The sequence below is a fragment of the Microcebus murinus genome, chromosome 4, assembly GCF_040939455.1.
Source record: "Microcebus murinus isolate Inina chromosome 4, M.murinus_Inina_mat1.0, whole genome shotgun sequence".
Taxonomy (NCBI): domain Eukaryota; kingdom Metazoa; phylum Chordata; class Mammalia; order Primates; family Cheirogaleidae; genus Microcebus; species Microcebus murinus.
This window is the reverse complement of record NC_134107.1, coordinates 92,337,083-92,359,666: the sequence shown is the minus strand read 5'-3', so window position 1 is coordinate 92,359,666 and position 22,584 is coordinate 92,337,083. Positions and strand designations below refer to the sequence as shown.

The 22,584-nt window shown below is 46.6% G+C and overlaps 1 protein-coding gene across 12 annotated transcripts in view; it reads right to left on the bottom strand.

Moving 5' to 3' along the window:
* NCAM1 (neural cell adhesion molecule 1) overlaps positions 1-22,584 on the bottom strand; it is a 297,758-nt gene that overhangs the window by 18,788 nt on the left and 256,386 nt on the right. For 6 of the 12 annotated variants that reach the window (XM_076002514.1, XM_076002518.1, XM_076002515.1 and 3 more), the window contains 3 exons: positions 21,868-21,999; positions 20,732-20,746; positions 2,271-2,395 (listed from right to left, as the gene is read on the bottom strand). In XM_076002514.1, the coding sequence (XP_075858629.1) occupies positions 2,271-2,395; positions 20,732-20,746; positions 21,868-21,999 (272 nt within the window). The remainder of the gene's footprint in view (positions 1-2,270; positions 2,396-20,731; positions 20,747-21,867; positions 22,000-22,584) is intronic. The other 6 variants (XM_012761119.2, XM_012761124.2, XM_012761121.2 and 3 more) reach the window with 1 other exon arrangement.

Sequence of the window (22,584 nt, the reverse complement as noted above, 5' to 3'; positions counted from 1 at the left end):
GCCTAACAGAACAGCTGTGGAAGAAGTTTCCAAGACGTTTTGAGCAGTCTTCAGACGGTTTCACAATTGCACAGCGCACCTCTTCACGGTCTTTGGCCTTTGCACAAGGCATATGCCCTGAGGTATAAGCCGGCCATACAGGATGCCTTGGCAAATGCTTACTGTTTGCCAGGCTGCTCCCTGGAGGAGCAGAACATGGAAGCAATGCCACCTGGGAGGTGGTCTGGCAGCTGTGTTCGGCTAGTGGCTGAGACTGGATGCAGAGCTACCTTCTAGCAAAGCAGTCTTCCCAGGCAAAAGGGTGTGTACCGCCCAAAGCGATGCCTTTAGGAACATGACAGTGGTTCATGCCACCTCCAGTGACTGTTATGGGGAGATGCTAGAAGGGGAATACTAGTTTCCTTAGGGTCTAGACAGGAAGCCTGGGCTATGCTGTAAGTTAGCTTGTGTGTATGTCACTATGTGGCCCCATTTTAGTTTAAAACAAAGCAATTGAGCTGTCTTTGTGTTTTCTCCTCTTTCTCTGTCTTCCTTGGCAAACATCATTATAAAAGAGACACCCAGAATAAAAAGCAAATATTATGTTATATAACACATCAATAATATATCATAATAATATTTAGCAAAAATTAAGTTTTTGATGTGAGAGAAGATGGTTGTTGAAATGTGACATATCTCAGTGTTGCGCCCCAGTTGTGTCTTTCTAATGCAGAGCTGCCGGCCACCGCCACAGCCGCAGTGGCTCTGCAGACAAACTGACGTGGGGAGGTGGCCTCCTACGGGAGACAGCTCCAGCCAAGCCTGCATCTCGGCAGCAACTATAGTTACCATTTACAAAGGTTTCCAAGCGTTAGGCACATTTTGGGTTCTTTGCACATATTATAACCAATCTTTCCAACAACTCGGTAAGCTGTTTTATCTCCATTTTACAGATGAAGAAATTGAGGTTCTGGAAGATCGGGTGACCTATTCAGGTTAGATGTGGAAAGTGGTAAAGTCGGAATTGGATGTCGTGTCTATCTGGCTCTAAAACCCCTGTTCTATCCACTGGGCCACATCCGCATGGCCATGGCCCAAGGCATCCCACCCTGTCACACCATCCACATCCAGTCGGGGCTTGCAGGCCACCTGGGTAATCCTTGCATCCTATTCTGCAGTGAGGAAGCCACAGAGACCTCTGGCCTAGGCCTTAGGGAAGTCATCTTAGGCCTTGCCTGCTACGTCAGCTCATACCTGCTTAGAAATTAAGTGGGAAAGAGGGCTGGGAGTACACTGACAGGCCCAGCCACCCACGTGGAAAGACGCCTGCAGGGCTCTGAGCTGGACCGACTCTTCAGCCCAACCAGCTAAAGACCCACACATCACTTCCATGGGAGCTGATCACCAGGCAGACAGCGAGTAAATCAATTTCCTGGAGAAAGCCTTTGGGAGCTACTTGAAGAAAGAAAAGTGCTCTCTGGTTCATTCTTTTCTCCCACTAAGCGGCTATTCCCAGCGCTCAGGTACTGCCTCTAGATCTCTCAGCCACTGGTTGTGGCTGGTGATGGCCAACTGTCATTTTAACACTAAAAAAGGAGACTGAGATTCTCAGTTTGGGGTTGGGGATAAAAGGTAGATTCATGGGGGTCTTGGGTGGTGGGAAAACCAGGAGGAAAAGGCTTACAGCCAGCTTGTTAGCAGGATTGGAATAGCTCAAGTGGCAGGGGGTGAAGAGCAAGTGACGGAGGTGGCACTGTTTCAGGACCTTAGGCTGCCTTGGGCAGCAGCAAGAGCCCTGTCTCTCATTCAGACAGACCTGGATTCAAACTCTGGCCCACCCAGCGGCGAGAGGTCGGACGCTCACTGATGGCCGCATGCCCCAGTTACTTCATCAGTAAAGTCCTCACTTCCTACTTCCCAGGGTCCTTCTGCAGAGACTTTATCAAAAGTAGCAATATTTAGATATCCGTACAGCATTTGCAAAAAGTACTCAATAATGGCAATCTAACTGTGTAGAAAAGTTTGAGAAACAGAAAAATCCATTATGGTGTGAGTTTTGTCAGCACCACCACCACGGTCTCAGAAGTTTTGAAATGGTCCCAGCTTGGACACGGCCTAACAGGGCAGTCCTTGGATTTAAAACCCTGACCAGGGTCCACGAACCACCTGCAAGATGCAGAGGGAGACCCCGCCCCACTCCAGCGCCACCTGGGCTTTGCACGTGGCTGCCCTACCAGGGTGACCGTCAGGGTGGCAGGGACAGGGTGAAGCCTGGGAAGGAGGCCACTCACCGCTCGGTACTTGATCAGGTAGTGCCGGATCGGGGAGCCGCCGTCATCCTGCTTGATCAGTTTCACCTTAATCGAGTTTCCGTCCTCGCCCATCTGCCCTTCGAGCTTAGGTGCGCTGGGTTCCCCTGAAACAGCCAGTGAATTCACATGAACTTCTCATCCACAGCGTGAAAACCCAGTCCATCAAAACGGGGTGTATGATGGGGCGGGGATGGACACTTTTCTTGCTTTCTCAGAAATTCAAATGGTTAAAAAAGCAGTACATGTCAAACTTTGAATTCCAGGTAGATGCCTCAGACTTAGGCCAAACTGAGAGTGACTTTTGGGAACGTTCTGGGAAACAGTCTTCCTCTCAGCAGGTTCCTCTCACCATTTTAGGGACACGCTTTTTTCTGTCTCTCTCACTGGTACTTGCATTTCCTTTGGACTGCTCTTACAACTGTAGGTTTAATTTTTATGAACCTGACGCATCTTGAGGAACAGCCTGAAATACGGGAAGATGTGAGTGTCTGAGTCGAAAACTCACACCCATACAATTGTTTTGCCAAACAGCCCAGGTTCTTCCCTGGGTGCATCACTCACCCAGCTGGGGTCTGATCCCCTCATGGGCGTGAGTGAGGCTGCGTTCTTGTGACTGGCTTTTCATGGATTAAATTTTATTGCTTAGATGCATTAGGAAAAATAAAATAACAAGTTTCCAGTTGTGATTAAATAAAGCACACATTGCCACAGGCAAGTTTCCTGAAAGTGTCCCCCACATTTATGGCTCGGCTGAGTGAGTGATAATCCTTGGCACTTTAATGTGTTAAAGTAACAATCCTTAAAGTCTTTTTCTTTGTGAGAGGGGAGAGAAAAATGTCTTCAGCGTTTCTCAACAGAAAAGCAGTCATTGTTTCTTTTTTTTTTTTTCTTTTTTTTTTTTTTTTTTTGAGACAGAGTCTCACTTTGTTGCACAGGCTAGAGTGAGTGCCGTGGCGTCAGCCTAGCTCACAGCAACCTCAAACTCCTGGGCTCAAGCAATCCTTCTGCCTCAGCCTCCCGAGTAGCTGGGACTACAGGCATGCACCACCATGCCCGGCTAATTTTATATATATATATATATATATATTAGTTGGCCAATTAATTTCTTTCTATTTATAGTAGAGACGGGGGTCTTGCTCTTGCTCAGGCTGGTTTCGAACTTCTGACCTCGAGCAATCCGCCCGCCTCGGCCTCCTAGAGTGCTAGGATTACAGGCGTGAGCCACCGCGCCCGGCCTATTGTTTCTTTTCATTCGCCGTGTGCGCCCAGCTTGTAGCTCCGTGACTACACGGCTGCGAAGGAAGACGAACTTGTATGTGACAAACTAAAAAGGCTGGGGTGGCTCTTCAGTGAGACGCTGATTTACTTTAAGAGAAACTATCTCATTGATAGGTGCTGAGAGCAGTGAGGGGAGAGCACGTCTGATATAAAAAGTCAAAATTAAAATCTAACACACTTGGGACTCTTGCACTTCCTGAGGCAGGTGCTCTCTCGCTATCTATTTCAGAGGCTAGAAAGCAAGTCACCTTCTGGGTGGGTCGCCCTGGCTTGCCCTCCTGAAAAACAGAATCCCAGCCATGTGACGGAAGAGCCAGAGGAAGGTCTGTCATCAGGCTTTGGACCTAATCACTCCAAATTGCACCACTGGCCATTCGCCATTCGTGTCTAGCTCAGCCTCCCCATTCAGCTGCTCTGGAAACCTCCTCCCTGTGTCTCGGGAGGGACCAGGGAGAGAAGCTAAGGTAGAGCCCTACTGCTACAGTGGAAGGGCCTGCAGCATACACGTCACCTGGGAGCTTGTTACTAATAGAAAGGTAACAAGATCCCTTGGTGGTGTGCGCGCACATTCGGATTTGAGAAGCAGCAGTAACAGGGTCACATAAAAGCTGCCACAGGGATATTTAGGAAAAATTGTGCTTATTATTTGTTTTCTTTAATCAGTCATTAAAGAAAAAATAAAAACAGGAATAAAAGGATAAGTGGTGGACTTCAGGCAAAGACTTGTCCTGTTCTAAAGCCACTATCTAGCCACTGGCCCCCATTATTCAGTGGAAAATATTTTGAAATTTGGTTTAGACATGTCAAGGTACGTAGGCTTTTCAACCTCCTTTGACTGTCCCAAGTCTTGGACAGTCTGTCAACTGTGTCTACACCATTATAAATATCCAGTGCTAAAAAGCAACTCAGAGTGGTGTATACTCGAGAGTGGGGCAGGAGCTCTTTGTAGGCTCAGCAATGCTGAACAGATGGAAGGAGGAGACACTTTACAAATTCTGCTCTCTGACTGAATCAGGGTGACTGACTCATCCTGGTTAGCCTGGAACATTCCAGGATTTAGCACTGCAAGCTGGGAAACCCCCTCAGTCCTAGGTAAACAGGAACGGTTGGTGACCCTAGACTGACTGAAGATGGATGTTAATCATTCTGACTTTCTGGGAATCAAGACACTGACCCTACTGAATGACCTACTAGCCCTTGGGAGGAGGAGATTTTCATCTGGGTGCACCAGTGGCCTTTCCAACACACCTGTCAGATGAGGGCCACGTCGTTCCCCAAGGCCTCCATGGGAGGCAGACAGAGACCAGTGCATGGGGCTGCACTTTCTCTGCTATTTCCTCTCATAATTGAGCAGTGTGGGCTTCCGAGGCTGAACCAATATGGCAGAACACTGTATCAAACTCTGCATCGTAGGGGGTCTGCTGCTTTAGCCAAATCACTGCCTCAGTCTCCACATTTGCAAGATACAAGCGCTGGATCAAATGCTCTCTAGGGCTCCTTCCAGCTCTGCCGTCATGTGACACAGTGACAGCCACTGCACTAGCATGCACTGCCAACTACACCTGGGCTAGTTCTCGTGGCACCGTAGAAAACAGCATAAAAAATACATGATCTCCAACCAGTTTTAGGGAGATGTACCCCAAGGTCAACAGTTCCACATCTCTAAGGCACAAAGGCTTCCACTTTTTGCTCTACAATGTTGAAATCAAGTCACTTCAAAAAGTCCTATTTTTGAAAAGAACCCCTCCCCCCACACACCAAGTCTCTTCAAAGACATATGAGCAAAAGTGTCTCCAAGGAATCCCCAAAGAAACCAATAGCCCTGATGAAGGTACTCTCTTATCTTTGGATTTGTTCTAGAAAAAATAAAATTAAAATCACAGAAAAACCACTAAAAACTGTACCACAGTTAGAACACAGATCTCACATTTGTTAATACCATAGTTAGAACACTATAATTTGCTAACTGCCATGTTACTCTGATATGTGTGTATTATTTTCTCATAGAATTTAGATTATTTTATATCAGAAAATATTTAGATATATTATTTAGGGTGCTTTACTTATGATTTACTCAACAAATGTGTACTGAATATCTATAAGATACCAGGAAATCTAATAGGATTGACATCTCAAAGGTGGGTAAGACATGGTTTTGTTTGCCAAATGAAAAAAAAAAGTTATGATCAAGTCTTTTAAAAAATGGTAGAGCCCTTGGACAGAACTATAGTGTTTCCTATGATAGTATTTATAAAAGAAGATCATATTCAACTAACATCACAGAGATTTTGGCCAACTTGGTGGCTCTGTAACTTGCTGTAAGTACTTTAAGAAATGGAAGAGTAACTGGTTAATCAATTGTCTTGTTCATTCTCAAATGCTTACGGGAGACCATTTTTCTTAAAGATTAGAAATGGGGCTAAAGAGACTTTCCTAAGCTCTCTGCATAAAGCTGTGCCTGATGAGGGCGGGGTGGTAGCCAAAGAAACTGGGCCATTCAGGAGGCTCACTGCTTTATGGAGCGCATTAGCAGAAGAAATGATTTAGAGGGGCCCAATGTGCACTGTGGTCTGAGATGGCTGCTCTGATTGAAATCATTACAGGTAATTTCAGCAAAACCAATATTGTAATTATTTGTAAATGCTGGTTTGCAATTCAGCAGCACTCGGCAGGTGGCTCCAAGAAGACCTCTGGGGCTAATTACACCCTTTGAGCCTAGCTTCAGGCATGAGTCCAATTTTCCCCCCAAAATATTTTATGTAAAGACTAAAACAGCAGAACCTTAAAAAATAAACCTTGCCAATAACAAACATAAAATATTGGACAGTTCTGGTATTTTCTAGAGGAATGAAAATCATAAATGCAAGAAAGAAAGAATGTATTATAGAGGCTACATCCAGCCAGATACATTAGAGGCAGGCCCTGTGAAATGCCCCCTTAGAAACCGTAATTGAAATGTGTATTTTTGGCCGTGTAGGTGGTAGGTTCTTTCCTTGTCATTACTGTGCTACTGTGTCCTTAAATCTGAGTCTGCTTCATGGCCTTCCTCTCCTTAGCAGAAGCCCTGGGGGTTAGAAAACTGCTGCTGGATACCTGACTTGCACAACAAAAATCAGAGCAAGTCCAGGGCACGTGGACAGTATTTGTGAATTTCAGAAGGAAAACAATATTCTACTTCCCACTCAAAGGAGCCCAAGCACCCAGAGTTAGTTGTGTCTTCCAAATGAAATGCTGAGGTGTCCAACACCCATCCCTAAGAAAACCTCCATCTGTGTTCAGTGTTGACCCACTCTTTCCTCTCTGTAGGGATCTGCACGAAGTTTCGGGTAACTGAGTATAAACCAGTGATGGATGTAGGGGTCACATTAAAATCTTTTACTTTTCCTACAGTCCAAGCAATTTAGAAGGCCAAGGTGGGAGGATCACTTGAGGCCAGGAGTTCAAGACCAGCCTGGGCAAAATTGAAACCCCCATCTCTAAATAAAATAAAATAAAATAAAATAAAATAAAATAAAATAAAATAAAATAAAATAAATTAGCTGAGCATGGTGGTGTGGACTATAGTCCCAGCTACTCAGAAGGCTGAGGTGGAAGGATTTGTTGAGCCCAGGAGTTTTAGGCTGCGGTGAGCTGTGATAGCACCAGCCACTGTACTCTATCCTGGGCCACAGAGTGAGACTCTGTCTCTTTATTAAAAGACAAAAAAAACAAAACAAACAAACAAAAAACTTTCACATTTACTACCAAATAGAATTTTCTGGCTTTAAAAGTACTGTTCATTTTGTTCATCCTAACTCCTGTCTCCTTCGATTATTTCTCACAAGCAATTTGAGATCTGTGTATACCTTTATATTATTTATTTTTAAAAAATCAAAAATGTATAATTTAGCTATTCAAATATGAAGACTATTCAATTTTTCTAACTCGGGAACATTATGATGACATCCAGAGGTCAGAAGTTTGACTGGTCCTTAGAGGTTCAGCCAATCGCCTTAGGGAATCAGGATACAGAATACGGAGTTATTAGATCACTAATTATCTTTCCTGAAACAGAGCTCTCAGTCCTAGATGTCAAACAAAGAGCTGATGTGATCTACGCTGCATACGTTCTTGGATCCTCAGGACTCTCTCTGATGCCTCTTTTGGGAACCTCCCTGGCTGTTCTAGGAAAGCTGGGTGGCTTTCTGACAGTCCCAAAGAACGGCCTGACAATGTAAAAGGTTGAGTATCAACCTGACATTGTTCCTCCAAAATCAGGCTTTTGGAGCAAAGTGTTCTCTTTCCCCTGAGCTCTTTCCTCTTTGGTGGAATAATGGATTTCCTTGTGCCCTGGGGTGACCAGACTCTCTGCCATCCTAGACCCTGGCTCCAGAGAACGTAGGGACACAGAGTGAGTGGGTATGGGTGTGGCCATTTCCCCAGCTTTCACACAACGGATGCTCGGCTCTCCAAGGCCACGCTCACTAAGGCACCTGCTTTGTAAATCCTCCTCGGCATCACATTCCTTAGGAATTACGAGCCTGAGGGTGTGTGTTGGGGTGGGGTGGCACACAGCAGCACAACGTGCAAATTAACCAGCAACGAATGAGCTCTGACATACTGAACCACAAAAATACCAATTCCCTTCTCGCGGGTGTCATGAAAACACCAACGGATTAATTGATCAATTATCTTTGTTTCATCATCCTAAAAAGAAAATATGACCACAAAGGTATGGCTTGTGGTTATGGGGCTGATCCAGGCTGAGGAAGTTAGGACAGAAATAACTGCTATCACCAACGATTAACTCGGCTCCTGCCTCCAAGGCCACAAGAGGGGGGTTTGTGCACGTCTTCAACACTATTTCATGGGCATCAGATTAGTTATGAAGAAGGATGGGGCTCCTGGGATGCTTCAGCCCTTGTCCTGGTAACCCTGGGAGAACTGGGTCCCTACAGCAGCCCCCTGGTCCCTGCCCACGGGATTGGGGCTAATACACATCACTGCCATCTTCTGCAGCCCCTTCCCGCTAACTCCCTGCCCCGGGAACTGCCAGTTCAGGGAATCCTTAGAAATAAAGGATTAGAGCAGAAACCCTCGTGCAAAGTCTGTGTTGACCTGCCAGAAGTCGAGGCAATCCAGACACACAGCTGTAAAAAAATAAAGGCGGGAGTGGAAGGGGTGGTTAGTGATGCTTTCAATCTAAGAAGGAAGAGTGGGTGTTAAAGAGCTTAGTTCATCAGAATCAGCATTTCCTAGTACGAGTCAGTGTCAGTAGCTACAGAAAAAAAAATGTCGTTATGAATGGGCGGGGAGGGGGCCATGCTCCAACATGCAGCACACAGACAGAAGGGGTGCAGGGGCTGCTTGTCACACACATGCTGCGGGTGGAGAGGCGGGAGCAGTCCCATCTACACAGAGTCCTCAGCAGCTGATGGACGAAGCCACGGCTCCGTGGAGTCCTTGCAGGAAGCCCTGTGGGTGCGCGATGCCATGGAGGGGCATTTTGGCTCACCACCCTGAACTCCACGCCTGCCATCAGGGAACAGGGCTGCAAGCTTATCTCTCCTGAAGCTCTACGTGCAAAGCTCTGTGGGCTCAGGAGGCAAGGAACCGCGGAGAACAGTGCCCAATCCCCACTGCGACCTCCCTTCTCTGAGCTGCCCTACTTCGTGCGCGCTGCTGGGTGCAGCAAACACCGCCCAGCTGAACGTGCGGAGGACACAGCACTCGGCGTATGTTAAGCACACCCAGAGGGTGGGCAGGGAATGCTGGGTTTCATCAACTGTTGGGTGTTCAGCTCACTGACAGGAGAGAGTCTCCCAGCTAGCTCACTTTAACCTTTCTAATTTAGGTCCAATTCAGCTTAAATCCTTACTAATGCCCAGGGAAAGCAGGCGATAACTGTCCTTAACTAAGCTTTATTTCTCTCCCCCACAAACTTTATTGGCTCTGACCTCTCCATTCCCTTAAACTGTATTGTTAAAGGCCATTTCCTGCAGCTTGTGGCTCACCTGAATAACAAGTGCTCTGCCTTGCAGGAGAGGGGCTGTCATGGATGAGGACAGGGTTTGATGAGGGGCTAATCATAGCTTTGGAATTCCATAAGGCTCTCAGTGATTTTTTTTTTTTTTTTTTGTTAGTACTGGCCACATTTTTTACTGACAGCCAAGACCACTGCGAAGGAGTGTTTCTACGGCAACTGAAGACAACATCTTCAAACATTTCTTGCCTTGCTTAAAATGTCTGGAAGAGATCACTCTTCAGAGGGGAATCAATTAGTCTCTACCTTGTTAACGCTGTGCTTTGCTCCATTCTGAATTATAGCATTGCACAGAAATGACCACACTTGTTTAAAAAAAGAAACTGACAGGTTTCAAGTCCAACATCCAGCATCTGCTCACACTTAAGATTTCATGGGGAAGGCCCATGAACATCAGCCCCTGAGCAGTCATCGCAAGTCTAAAAAAAAGTCTGTTCCTTCTGTGGGTTATCCTTAGGGAGACAATGAAACCGCAATATTTTGGGTGGGACTTGGAGTTCAGAAAATCTTAGGCTCCCAATACTCTCTGCCCTAGGACTCACAAATTAAGATCATTTTTAAGGTCAAGTTTATTGGCATGAACTGCATCTTTGGCTCTGGGGACATTCTCACTTTATTCCCTACCATGTAAGTATCAAATATCTCCTTTTTGGAAATGAGGGCAGCTCAAAGTCAAGTTCAGGAGTCTGGCTGTAAATGGGACTCCATTATGGCAAAGCTGCCATACCCACAAAGCTGAGGTCCGCAGAGATGGCCCATGTGCAGGGTGGACGAGAACATACACAGGCTGACACACGTGAGGAGCATGAAACAAAAGGACAGACCAGGAACAAAGAACATGCGAGACGAGCTGTTGATGGTTTTGACTTTGTGGATGTCGCCCAATCAGTTCTCAGAGAAGTGAGGTCACACAGGGACCCCTTGCATGCATGGGCACATGGTGGGGGGGGTGTTACTGGTGTTAGTTTTGCTTTTGGGGTCAATGCAGCTCATATGTGTTTCAGGGTGTGAAGTGAAAAATTTCAGTTAGGAGCAAACAGAATGCATATGACTCGCAGGGCAGGTTCTGAATAGGTGTTTAATTTTAGTGGGGGAAGCCGTGAGCAGAGGCTTCCTTCTCTTTTTATGGTAAGCAAGAAATGTTTTAACAAGGTTGTGACAGTCACAATATTAACTCATTATTTTGTCACCGCTATGTGCTTAATTAGGCTATGATTTTATTTCCTTTGCTACAAGGGTCAATCATGTGCTTCTTGATTACACAGAGATCTCCAGTCATGGTAATTGCCAAGTGACTTTTGCTTTGTTTTTTCTCCCCCTCTGCCTTGGGGGAGGGCCACTCTTAAAAAGTGACACCTCAGTAATTGCAGCCAAACTGCTCTAATCCAAATTCTTAAATCTCTTTTTTTCCAGAAAGTCCTCAATTTGCATGAATTTAATGAAGCACTCTCATTGGTTTTAAACAAACACAACCTTTGCTATTGATAGATTTCTCTCTGTAGCATTTCAAGGTTGTAAACATTTTCAGGGGAATGTAATTCGTTTTAGAACAACTGTGATCTTTAGAAATACTGAATAAAGTTAGATGAACAATGCTATAAAGCTAATTTAGGAAACACCTTTCTGGGAAATAATTTCTATGCACCATCCAATAAAAATTCAAGTTTGCAAACTGGGCGGTGGCTAACAAGGTTGTGCTACTGAGAGCAGTTTGTGTGTCCAAATTTCTTGAAGCAAAATATGAAACCAACGGCTGTCATAATATCAAATTGTCATGTCAAGGTTGTGAAGAACGATGGATTCTGGACATGAATTGAGGACAGGAGGAAATCTCTCAAATGGCTTTGCCTAGGAAATCTGAGACAGGAAGAAATGAGTTGGGCCCTAGGTGCCAGGCTGCGGTCCCAGATTTATTTCACTAATCAGAACAAAGAGTTTTACCTTCTGTTCACCAGCGTGGACGACATCATCAGCACCATGCAAGCCACATGACAAAGTCACATGATACGCACGCACATGATTGGTTGAAAGGAAAGTGGAGGAGGTCACATGGAAAATACAAAAAAATTAAAAACTGATGTAAACAATGGGCAGGGAGAAAAATCAACAACAAAATCACAGACTAAATAAAAGGAGAAATCAAATTAAATTAGCAGCATTATCTAGGAAACATTGGGAGGACAGTGAAACTGCCCAGAAATAGAATAATAAATCGTAAAGAGCATTTGGTTAACAACACCAATAAGCATTAGCTACAGCTGCAACACTGCATATTAATACCACATCAAGGAGCATGTAAACTTGGTTGGAAATGGGGTGGTGTTGCTGTCGGGACTCAGATGTCAAGGTCAATCCAGGAGACTGTTAAAGGAAAAGAAAAAAAGCACGTTATTATTATTCACAGATTCCAGCAATGTCTCGGCATCCTTGGGAAACAAGGGCAATGAAACAGAACATGGGCCATCCAGGAAAAGTCCTGAGATTTTTAAGGCGAAGAAGACTGTGTGCGCTGGAAGAACAAAAGATTGCATTAAATTAAGAAAAGTCGTTTCATGTTTCTTCTGGTGTAAGGAGGAGAGGGAGCCTGGGCTGAGTGAGGCTAGGGGACACGGGCCAGAGATGGTGGCTTTGAGGATCTTTTATCACTTCTCTATCCGCATGCCCACATCATTCCTCAGGCCCTGAAGAGCCTCCCCAAGGTCAAGACTCAAAAAACGAAGAGGCCAGTGCAGACCAGGGAAAAGGTTTCCTTCTAGTGGTTGGGACAATAGCTCAGCCGACACTGAAGGGCAGAGACTGCAGTCCTGGCCCAGGGAGCTGACAGTCTGACATAAACAAATGCTTGGCCACCTACGGATAAAGTTTTATCTTTAGACTTGTGGCTGCACTGATAAGACATGGATTTGAGATTTACAATGAAAAAAAAAAAACAGTCTTTGTCTGTGGACTTATCTATATTCCTTTGGGTCCTATGTTGTATCTCAATTCTAATTTGTGATGGAATTTAACATTTAACCCTGGCTTGTTAAAAGGCATTTTGGGTTTCCCACCTGAAGTTCTGGCTATTGCCAGCTGAGGCTAAGGGAGAAGAAGGGCAAGGAAAGGAAGAGAAGATAGCTTTCTTCCCAAAGCACACTGCTGATTAAAAATAATTTGAGAGAAGTTTTTTAACCAAGTTACATATCCCCTTGCCACCCTGAGCTGGTAGAATGTGCACTTCTTATTGTCTGACATTTACACAGATTCTGGCATGTTCCTACCAAGGATGTACTGCAGGTATTATATACAGCTGAGTAGTTTCTCTTTTGATTTTATTTAGGATACGTTCATACACTCATAATTATAAATGGATCAAGATACACACATGCAAACACACACACGTATGTAAAACTAGGAGATATTAATTTTCCACCTTGCTGGTTGAAGATCAGGGATTTCTGCATGCTCACAGCTACTCTGCTATTAGTTCCACTGCAATTCACATGTGCTACATTTTGTCTTCCTGGTGAAGAAATGTGCTCATGCTAAATACAGGCTGCTGCCCAATTGTGACTGCCTTTCCTTCATCTCAGTATCCACTGGGACCTACGATTTGGGTCAGTAGTCAAGTGGTTCACAATAAAATGACTCAAACTTTCTTCTCTTTGGATGTCACAACTAAGCATTTCATCTGTGGGCAGAAATGTCTGATGTTTAAAAATTAAAGGCATGTCAAGGGAGAAACATCTAATTCCTTTTTCAGGAAAAATCTGGAACCAAGATTGTGCTTCACTAACTGAAGAGACCAACCTAGAGTGAGACCCCTTAAATATGACACAGTTGTGCAAATGCATTATGTAGCTTTCTCCTACCACGCCTGGACATGCATTACACCAAGCTGGAAAAGGACAGGAGCAACACTGTAGAAGAAGACAGGGTGCTGTGAGCTGCTCTCCTTTTCCGAGTGCAAAAGGGCCCCATCCTCCGAATTAAACTCGTGTGAGCACAGCCCGTAGTCACCGGCTCTGCTCTGCTGACAAAATGAAACCTCAAAAGCACCGGGAATTAAAATTCATCGCAGCACACACACACATGGAAGGAACACCAAGAAAGCAGACCCTTAGCTGTTTTCTGCAGTCAGGAAAAAAAAGAACCGTTTCATGCAACACGCAGAACCAGGAAACTCTTTTCTTCTCTGTTCAATTATGTATCAGAAGCCTGGGCCCAGGGAGCGGGAGCTATGCTTCCCATACCTGCTTTCTGCCTTCTCGCTCTGATTACTGCTCAATGGGACACGTGTCATTTTTTTTTTCCCTGTGCACCCAGAAATATAAAACCGAAAACTCCCACACAGCTTTGGTCCCGAACGCTATAAACAGACACACAGACTCAGGTTGACTCGCCGGGGGATTTCAGTCCTTGACACGCATCTCACTTCATTAGAGCATCCTAAAGACCAGCTAGCCACATGTTACAGTGGTGATCCGTGCAATGTGCTCCGCAGAGAAAGAGGACACACTCTGGCTCTTGACTCTATTGTCAAGAGATGAATTCCAGCACTATCATCTGGACTCACAACCCAGAGAAAGCCTGAGTTAGTTAGGCTTCTTTGGCCCATCATTTTTCTAGCACGGAGGTGGAGGCAGGAAAGGAGAGAGAAGGAGGGAGCTCCCTCCTTCCCATGTGCTCTGTACGCAGAGAGACAAAGGAGGGCGCGCTGTCAGGCTCCTTCCTTCTCGGCAGCTCCCTCTGCCTTTCCCAAAGCAGCCATCTTCTCCTGCTCCTTCCCTTGCCACGTCTGTCTGAACACGCGTGTGTGCATACGTGTGTGCGCCTGTGTGCATTTGTATTTCAGAGGGAGGGACCGCCAAAGCGAGGAAGGAGATGCTGTTCTCTCGTCTCCCTAGCGTTTCCCTAATCCTTTTCTATTTTTAACCAGACAGTCGATTTGGAAAGGCCTCCTCATGCACAGAGAATTTTTCAAATAATCACCCCCGGGTCTTTCGGTGAGGCTCGGTTTGCTCTCTCAGCCAAGCACACAGCATGCTTAGGAAACCACACCAGGCTAGGGGCCTCCATGCGTTCACAACTGTTGCTTTTAATAAAAGGGAAAACAACAGGCAGTGCTGTAACCCAGAAGTCGGCTCCACGACAAGCGGCGAGCAGAGGTCTGGCCGAGAGCAGCTGAGCTCTGTACTCACTAGCCGGTGCTGTGGCTGCAGGGGCAGGAAGAGGCCAGGTTGCTATGGAAACACGAAGGACAGAAAGGGCACAGCAAGGTGAATGAGAGAATGGAGATAAATTATGTTCACGAATACATATGTGTATATACGTGTGTATGTATCTTATACATATCTAGGCATCATTATTAAGAAAAGACAGATGGTGAGATATTTTCTCACTCCTTCTCTGTTTTATCAATATGAATATAAATACCTTAAAGAGATTATCAGGTTTTGCTGATGAATGACTCACGCAGCAAGAAAGAACAGAACCCTTTATTTGTATTCTTACTATTAGTTCCAGCTGCTACGTGCTACCCACTGTTTTCACATTTAATCTTTGATTTTCAGAAACACTTAAAAGGTAAGTGGAATCTATCCTTCACTTTGGGGATTTGGGGAGGCCGAGTGACCCCCGCTGAGGTCACAGAGCAGACATAGTGGGACCTGAACGCAGGAGTGCCTGGTTCCAGAGCTTGCCTTAGTAATAAGCTCCTTCTGTCCCGGGGCAGGGCCTGGAAGAGCACTGTGTGGGGTGGCAGGTAAGCTTCTGAGTCACACAGATGGACACAGAGGGCTTTGGCGCTTGGGGCTTGAGTCGCCTCCCGAGGCAGAGCCCACCCTGCAGGGGCTCCTGCTATTTTAAGGAGAATAAAGCCAGCCAGGCGGCACCACTCTGCCCACGCACTTGCCACTGCTGCTCCGGGCAGATGTTGGCATTGCATCCTGCGCCTGTCTCAGCTGTGGTGTCACTTTGCTGTTGCCCCCTAGAAAGCCAGATTCAAAACTCCCAGCAGGGGCAGGCCTGGAGTCCTCGCTACCCCTGAGGGCTCAGGAGAACAAAAGGACAGGGCAGTGGAATAAAATCAGATCAGAAATCCAGGCTCGGCCAGGACGAGAAAGCCTGAGACAGACCGGCCGACATCCCTGCCGCCTTGGTGGCCCTCATGCAGGTGGGCAAAGCACAGCTTGATCGACATTATAATGTCTGCGGCTTTCTTTAGCGGGGCGGGTGGAGGGTGACTACCCATTCCTATTTTAGAGAGGAGAAAAACAAGGCTCATTTGTGAAAGGTTAAGTAGTTTCCCCTAAGCACCTACTGCCGGGCACATCTGCAAGCAGACACCGTTTATTTTCCCACAAATATTTATGAGCAATGTATGCATTTATGGATAAAGCAAAAGCTACTGCCCCCACTCGCTCACTTCAATGTCTGAATCCAACTGTGCCTGTTAAAATGAAGGGTACAAACACAGCACCCCAAAGCATTTTTTATGACCCTGCAGAGGAGATGTTTTTCTCGGTAAATTCCTTTGGCTCCTCCAAATATCAGCTTTGGTCCTGCCCACTGGGGGAATCTCGAAGACAGGGCAGGCTCTGGCAGCCTTGGGGGAGCCTGTCTGCGGGTGTTCTACCCAGAGCAATGCTTTTCACTATGCCTTCCCTTTCGGGGAGGCCGCCCACGTGCATCTGAGAGGCCCTATGTCTGTTTCTCTTCTCATTTGCTTCTCTAAAACCCCTATGCTGCTTTCCGCCAACAGAGTTGAATTATCACCTGGTGGAGGAGGTGACATTAGGCAGCCCAAAGTGCGGCTGGCGGAAAGCAACCTGCAGAGAGACGGATGAAGGAAATGATACTCACTATCTGGTGGAGACAACGGAACAGGGGTGGGAGAGCTAGCAGATGCCGCTGAAGGAAGAAAAACGAAGGTGAGAAAAAAGGAAAAAGGCATCACTGAGGCACACAGAGACTGAACGAAAACACAGAAGGGACAACCCGGGGTGTCGGTATGAGGAGCTGAAGCGGGTTAAAGCGGGTAGGGACAACCCCTCGCACAAACAGGTGGCCAGCGCGCCAGCGGGGAGCAGGGCTCTCTCAGAGGACAAGCCAGGAGCCTGTGCGCCTGCCAAACCCCGCCGTTCAGGTAAGGTCTGGGCCAGGAACAGCTGCAGAAGCCTCAAACCTCAACTGAAAACAAATAACCAATTCAGCCGAAGCAGCTGTCTCCCTAGAATCAGAGGTGCGGGAGGAAAGGGAACCTGGACCGCAGCTTAGGGTAAACGAGTAAAAAGGAGAGAGAAAGACTTGGGCTTTTCACGTTACACCTATACATGCATTTATATAAAGGCACTTATTTGCATATATGGCACCTGTTTATAGCAAAACCTGTACGCCTCACTGATTTCAATACCTGAGTGAAGTGGAAATGACTGTCCTACTGACTGTTTACTACTGGGTGAGGTTCGCAATACTCTGTCATACAGATGATGCTATAACCACCGCTGCCCTCCTTAAAGCCCCTTTACAGAATGTGACTTTTTAGGATACTGCTACAGAAGAGCAGCGCAAATAATGTTCAGTGTCACTCTCATGCTCCCAGAGAAAGGGGATGTTGAAGGAACTGGGGCTGAATAAGCAACGCTAACCAACTTTCTGTGTGTAGGATGGTTAGAAATCGTGCATCTGAGACCTTGGGATGCTGAATGGATCTTTAGTTTTCATTGGCAAATACTTGGAAGTTGTCCCCTCAACAATCATAAAACAAAGTACCCCCTGGGAGCTAGATCAAAATTTGGAAAAACACCAGCATATCTCCACCACTGCGTTAGTACTCATGGTGTGATCTTCCTCTACCTCCAAGATGAGGGCATCTCATTAAACCATGAGCACCGTGTCACTGGAATCAGAGCAAGATAGACCAGCTCGGCATGATTGGTTGGTCCGGTTAATTCACGCAAAGGCCTATCTTTCCTTCCTTCTTTTATTTTTTATTTTTTGGCTGGAACTGTTTGCATAATTGTCTATATTATTTTGGCAAAGGGGTGGAATTTTGTGTGCTTTAGCCACATATATCAATATGCATTTAACTTATATTTGCAATGTGCCATCATCTGGGGACATGTGAAAATGAAAATCTCAAGATGAGTCTCATCAAAAGTAGAGAGTCATTCGTAATCTCTACACCCTGAAAGAAACTGTCTTATTTTGCTTCATGGTATGGAAGCAAATTATGTGATAACGTTCAGGCAATGAAATTCTGGAGGTGCGTGGCTCAGTCACAGAGGAAAAGATTCACAGGACATTGTAGGCAGTTCTGACAGGGAAGCAGCCCCTCCCCAGGCAGATGGAGGTCATGAGCTTTCCATCTGAGTGTCTTGACGGCACGCAGACATTTAGCTTAACAATACACAAAACAGGAACATATCTCCCAGGTTAGAGTTTTATTTGTTTGCACTGCTTCCTCATTACCTTCATGCACATTTATGAACTGCACACGAAGGGATCTCCGAACAGGTAAGCCATGCCTTCTAATCTGGCAGCTCGTGCAGGGGTCCTTCAAGTATTGGGGGCTTTTGCTAGTTTCACCCGTTCATCCCTGCATAGATATATATCCCTGTCCCTGAATGTGGAGAAGTCTACTAAGGAACCAAGAAAGCAATGCCATTATGGAGACACCTCAATAAACTTCAAGTATGAGTCAATTTCATATACACTGCCCTCACCCAATGCCTGGCAAGCCAGGGGTCTGGCAACCTCCCTGTCCTATATGCCAGCATGACCCTGTGCTTTCTCTTCACTGGGGCAGAGGTGCACCCAGGGCTTAACTCCAGTGCCATGGGATCCGGCTGTGCATCTGTAGCCCAGCGGTATTACAGGATAGGGGTGCAGCGTTGATGGTGCCTGGAACTGGCATCAGAACCAATGTCGCTGGTGCTTGAGCTCAGTGGAAGCACGCAGGTAAACCGGTGGCTGATTCTGTTTACCTGATTTCAAACAACCTTTGTGCCTGCCATGCAGTGAGAGTGAGAACTCAGAACCAAGACTTGCTCTCACTTCCTAGCAGCAAGAAGTTGGGTTTGTCACAGCAGTGGTAACCGCTGGCAGCATCCTCCTGATGGTATCCTTTTTCAGGATGAGTCTAAGGGCAGCAGGACACTTTTTAGGGTAGACCCTCACTTCAGCCACCCTGGGAAGACTATAGCAGCACAAAGAAAGACCACAGTAAGGTGTCTTTAGTGAGAGAATGGTGTTCCCACATGTTCACCACCCCATCCCGCCAAAGTGCTTAAAAAAAGGCACACTTAACTCTAAGACTGTGCCATGGTTCTACTTATCTAAAAGAAGTTTGCTTTTCAATTCTTTAAACCATAACGTTATTATACGATTGAGAAATACTGGCTTTCTGTATCATGAGCAATGCCTGCTCTTGTATCATTCCTGATCTCCTTGGAATGGAGAGATGACACCCCCTGCCAAAGGGCTTCTTAGAGTCTTGGTTGCTTACCCATTTTTATACTACCAGACAATAAGCAACAAGATGTAGATGTGTCTTTTTTTTTGGTTAAAAATTTAATCTAAGTTCAAATTTAAAATCAAAATTTAATTAAACATTTAGTTTTTAACATTCACTTTAAAATCATAGACTCTGCTATATATATAAAAAAAAATCTCACCTTTACAAGGGCTGAGCTGGCAAAGAATGAAAACCACTGTGGTCTTTGAAGTCCCAGACCCAGTTATTCTGATTCAGTACTCAGACTCCAGTGACTGCTTAGAGACTCAGAGGGAGGCCTCATCCCGGCCTTCCTCTCTTTAATGAAACTAAGCCAGCACTCATTTATTGATCAAATCTAGAAGACAGGAAACCTGAAGATTTGGTTGAAGCACCAGTTAAGCATCAGCGGAAGGGTCTATAAGGAAGATTCCCTGATGCCCAGAGCTGCTCCTGCTGAACTTGCTCCGGGCCCAGCTGCCAGCCGGGAGCAGGCAGCTGTCAGCCTACCTGACGACTCCATCCCCCACCTGCGATGCCTTCCACAGCCGGTTCATTCAGACACCAACTCTGCTGAGGTAGTGGATTTAGCACTCGCTCAAACTCTCAGAACGCCTACATTTTAGCTACTTAGTTTTTGCTGTTATGGCAATATTTATGAATAAATTCTAAAAAGATAAGCTTCCCTAAGTGCCTTTCAGGAGCTAGGAGCTTTTTGTAGAAAGAGTGCGTAGCTTCCTGAATAGCTTTTCTTCTGCCTGGATAACACTTCCCTCCACTATTCTCTGAGCTCAGCCTAGGAAGAAAGAGCCAGGCTTGGCAGAAGTGGAGCTTGGGGCGTCCACAGTTCCAATCCCTGTCTTCTCTACTTACAGCTTACACTATTAGGGTGTCCTGCCCACAGGGAATCTCTCCCATACATGCCTGGCAGGAAAGTTGCTAAGTTAGCTGGTCAGCCTTTCCCAAACATGAAAATGCACATTGCAGGTGACTTAGTTCTAAGGAAAGGAGCTGACCAGAGCTAGGGGTTTAACCCCCTTAAGCTGCCCGGAGGACATGCCATGACTTGGAACCGAAGTCCATGCTACAGTGTTACAATGGCAGCTGCTACAGTGGACCCCACCAGTCTCCCTGTTCCCCTCTAGCCACCAATCTGAGAGCCAGCAAAGCAAGGAAGCAACTGAGCTTAATTCTTTTATCTCCTAAAAGCAAATGTGAAAATCCTTTCCAGTTCTTTTTCCCTTGAAGGAATTTTGAATAGTGGCCCGGTGAGGCTGTGGTCACTTTGCTGCCATCCTGGCTGAAGGAGAAACGGGGCTATCGTGTGTTATTCAGGGACCATCTGCAGACTTCCACCAGGCTTGGCTCAGCGAATGTCATCTTTGCCACAGGGTGATAATCGTCACACACAAAAATTAATAAATAAGCACAATTTCAAAAGACACAGAAGTTGCATGCTCTAAAACAGGAAGAGTGTTAGCCTCTCGGAGTAACCTACAGACGTTAACAAGAACACGACTAGACTAAGGTCAGTGTGGTTAGGGCCCAGACGGTATCTACTTCAGCCTCTAGGGGACAAAAAAGGCACTGGGACTAAATTAAGAACTAGGACTAGCAGATGTTAAAGCTATGGGGACAGGCAATGAGGTATGAAGAGGCACTTACGTGGAGGAGGGCTATCTGCATTTCCCATGGATGGAACACAGACGAAAAGAAAAGACAAGAGACAGACCCAAGAAAAAAAAAATAAGATGTAAAAGAAATGAATAGAATCCGCGGAGCACATGGAGCTGGAAACTCAAATTATCAAATTACTTCAAATCCAGAGAAAGAAGCAATTCCTGTAGAAGGAAGATGGCACAGGCTTTTCTATTTCAGGGAAGAGGGAAGGGGGTCCCTTTGCAGGCCTCTGGCTCCAAAGAGAAGGAAACAAAGGATTCTCCTCTGTGCATTTTTAAATCCAGGGGTCAGAGAGAGCCCAGGGAACTCTGTGACCCCTCGGGAGCCTAGTTCGGCAGCACCTTCTTGTGCGGGATGGACTCAGGAGCCTCCCGGGGCCGTGCTCTGTCCGCAGAGGGCTATGGCTGGAGCCGAGCTGCTTGCGGGAGGCCAGGGGGAAGCAGGGGCCGGCATGCTTGAAGGAGAGATGGGATGGCGCAGGGAAGCAGAGATGTAGCCCTGAGCAGAATCGGGGAGAAGCAGCTCTCCTGAAAAGAGGCTGAGAGGGAGGGAGACCCCGGCCACCACTGCTGGCGTAGGAGGGGAAGAGGAGCAGGGACGGTGAAGGCCAGGGCCACCCTCTCCCCTTTGGCACCGTTGGGTTTCTGCTCCTGCTCCCACATTCTACGGCAGTCTCCTTTCCTCTGCGGCTTAATATCTCTGTTGCATCAAAAACCCCAGAACGGATTATGTGACCTGTCACCATCTTGGCCCTCTTCCTTCAAGTCACAGGGTGCTGAGGGCCTCTGTGCCCTGTGTCAAAAAGCAAATCTCCCAGGTCCCTCCAGAATCCATTGGTTTTCTTCCCACTCTCTTTAATTAATGTGTCGGTGGTTTCCCCCCGGCTGTTATTCTAACAAGCTAGACCGGCTACGAGGACGGTGTCCCCAACCTCTTCGAGAAAGAGAGGAAGAAGGGGGGGCTGAGTGTTAGCTCAACTAGGAGGGGCCGTCGTGAGCACGGGGATCAAAGACAAAAAGCTGTCATCTGGACAATGACGTTGGGCCAGCTCAGGGTCCCTGGCTGCCCCCAGGGAGAGGAGGGGGGGCACGGGAGGAGGCAGGGGAGCTGTCTCTACTTACGGACTGGCTGCGTCTTGAACTCGGAGGCCATGCTGATCTCGCCCAGCCCCTTGCCGTTGAGGGCGGCCAGCCTCACCGCGTACCTCGTCTCTGGCTTCAGGCCCACGATGGTGACGATGCCCTCCATGCTGGCTGTTGTGAGAACATGGGGAGGATCACAAAAGAGTGACAGCCTACTGCTCTGGGAAACAGTATGGCGAGGACTCAAAACATTAACGCAGACTTATCATTGGGTCCAGCAGGTCTACTTCTGGGCAGACACACGGAAGAACTGAAAGCAGGGACCACACAGACACTTGGATAGCCGCGTACACGGCAACACCCTTCACAACAGCCTAAAGGCAGAGACAGCCCAAGTGACCCCTGATGGATGAATGGGCAAATGACATGCAGGACGTACATACAAGGAAATACTATTCTGCCTTCCGCAAGACGGGAATTCTGACACATGCTCCAACATGGATGAACCTTGAAGACATGTGCGAAGTGAAATAAGCCAGTCACACAAGGATGGTATTATATGATGCCACTTATACGAGGTACTTAGGAGAGCCAACTACACAGACACAGAAAGCAGAGTGGTGGTTACCAGAGGCTCGGGGAGGAAGGAACATGGAGTTAGTGTTTCATGGGTCCAGAGTTCTGGAGATGCATGGTGGTGACAGTTGCACTTAATGCCACTAAATTGCACACTTAAAAATGGTTAAATGTAAAATA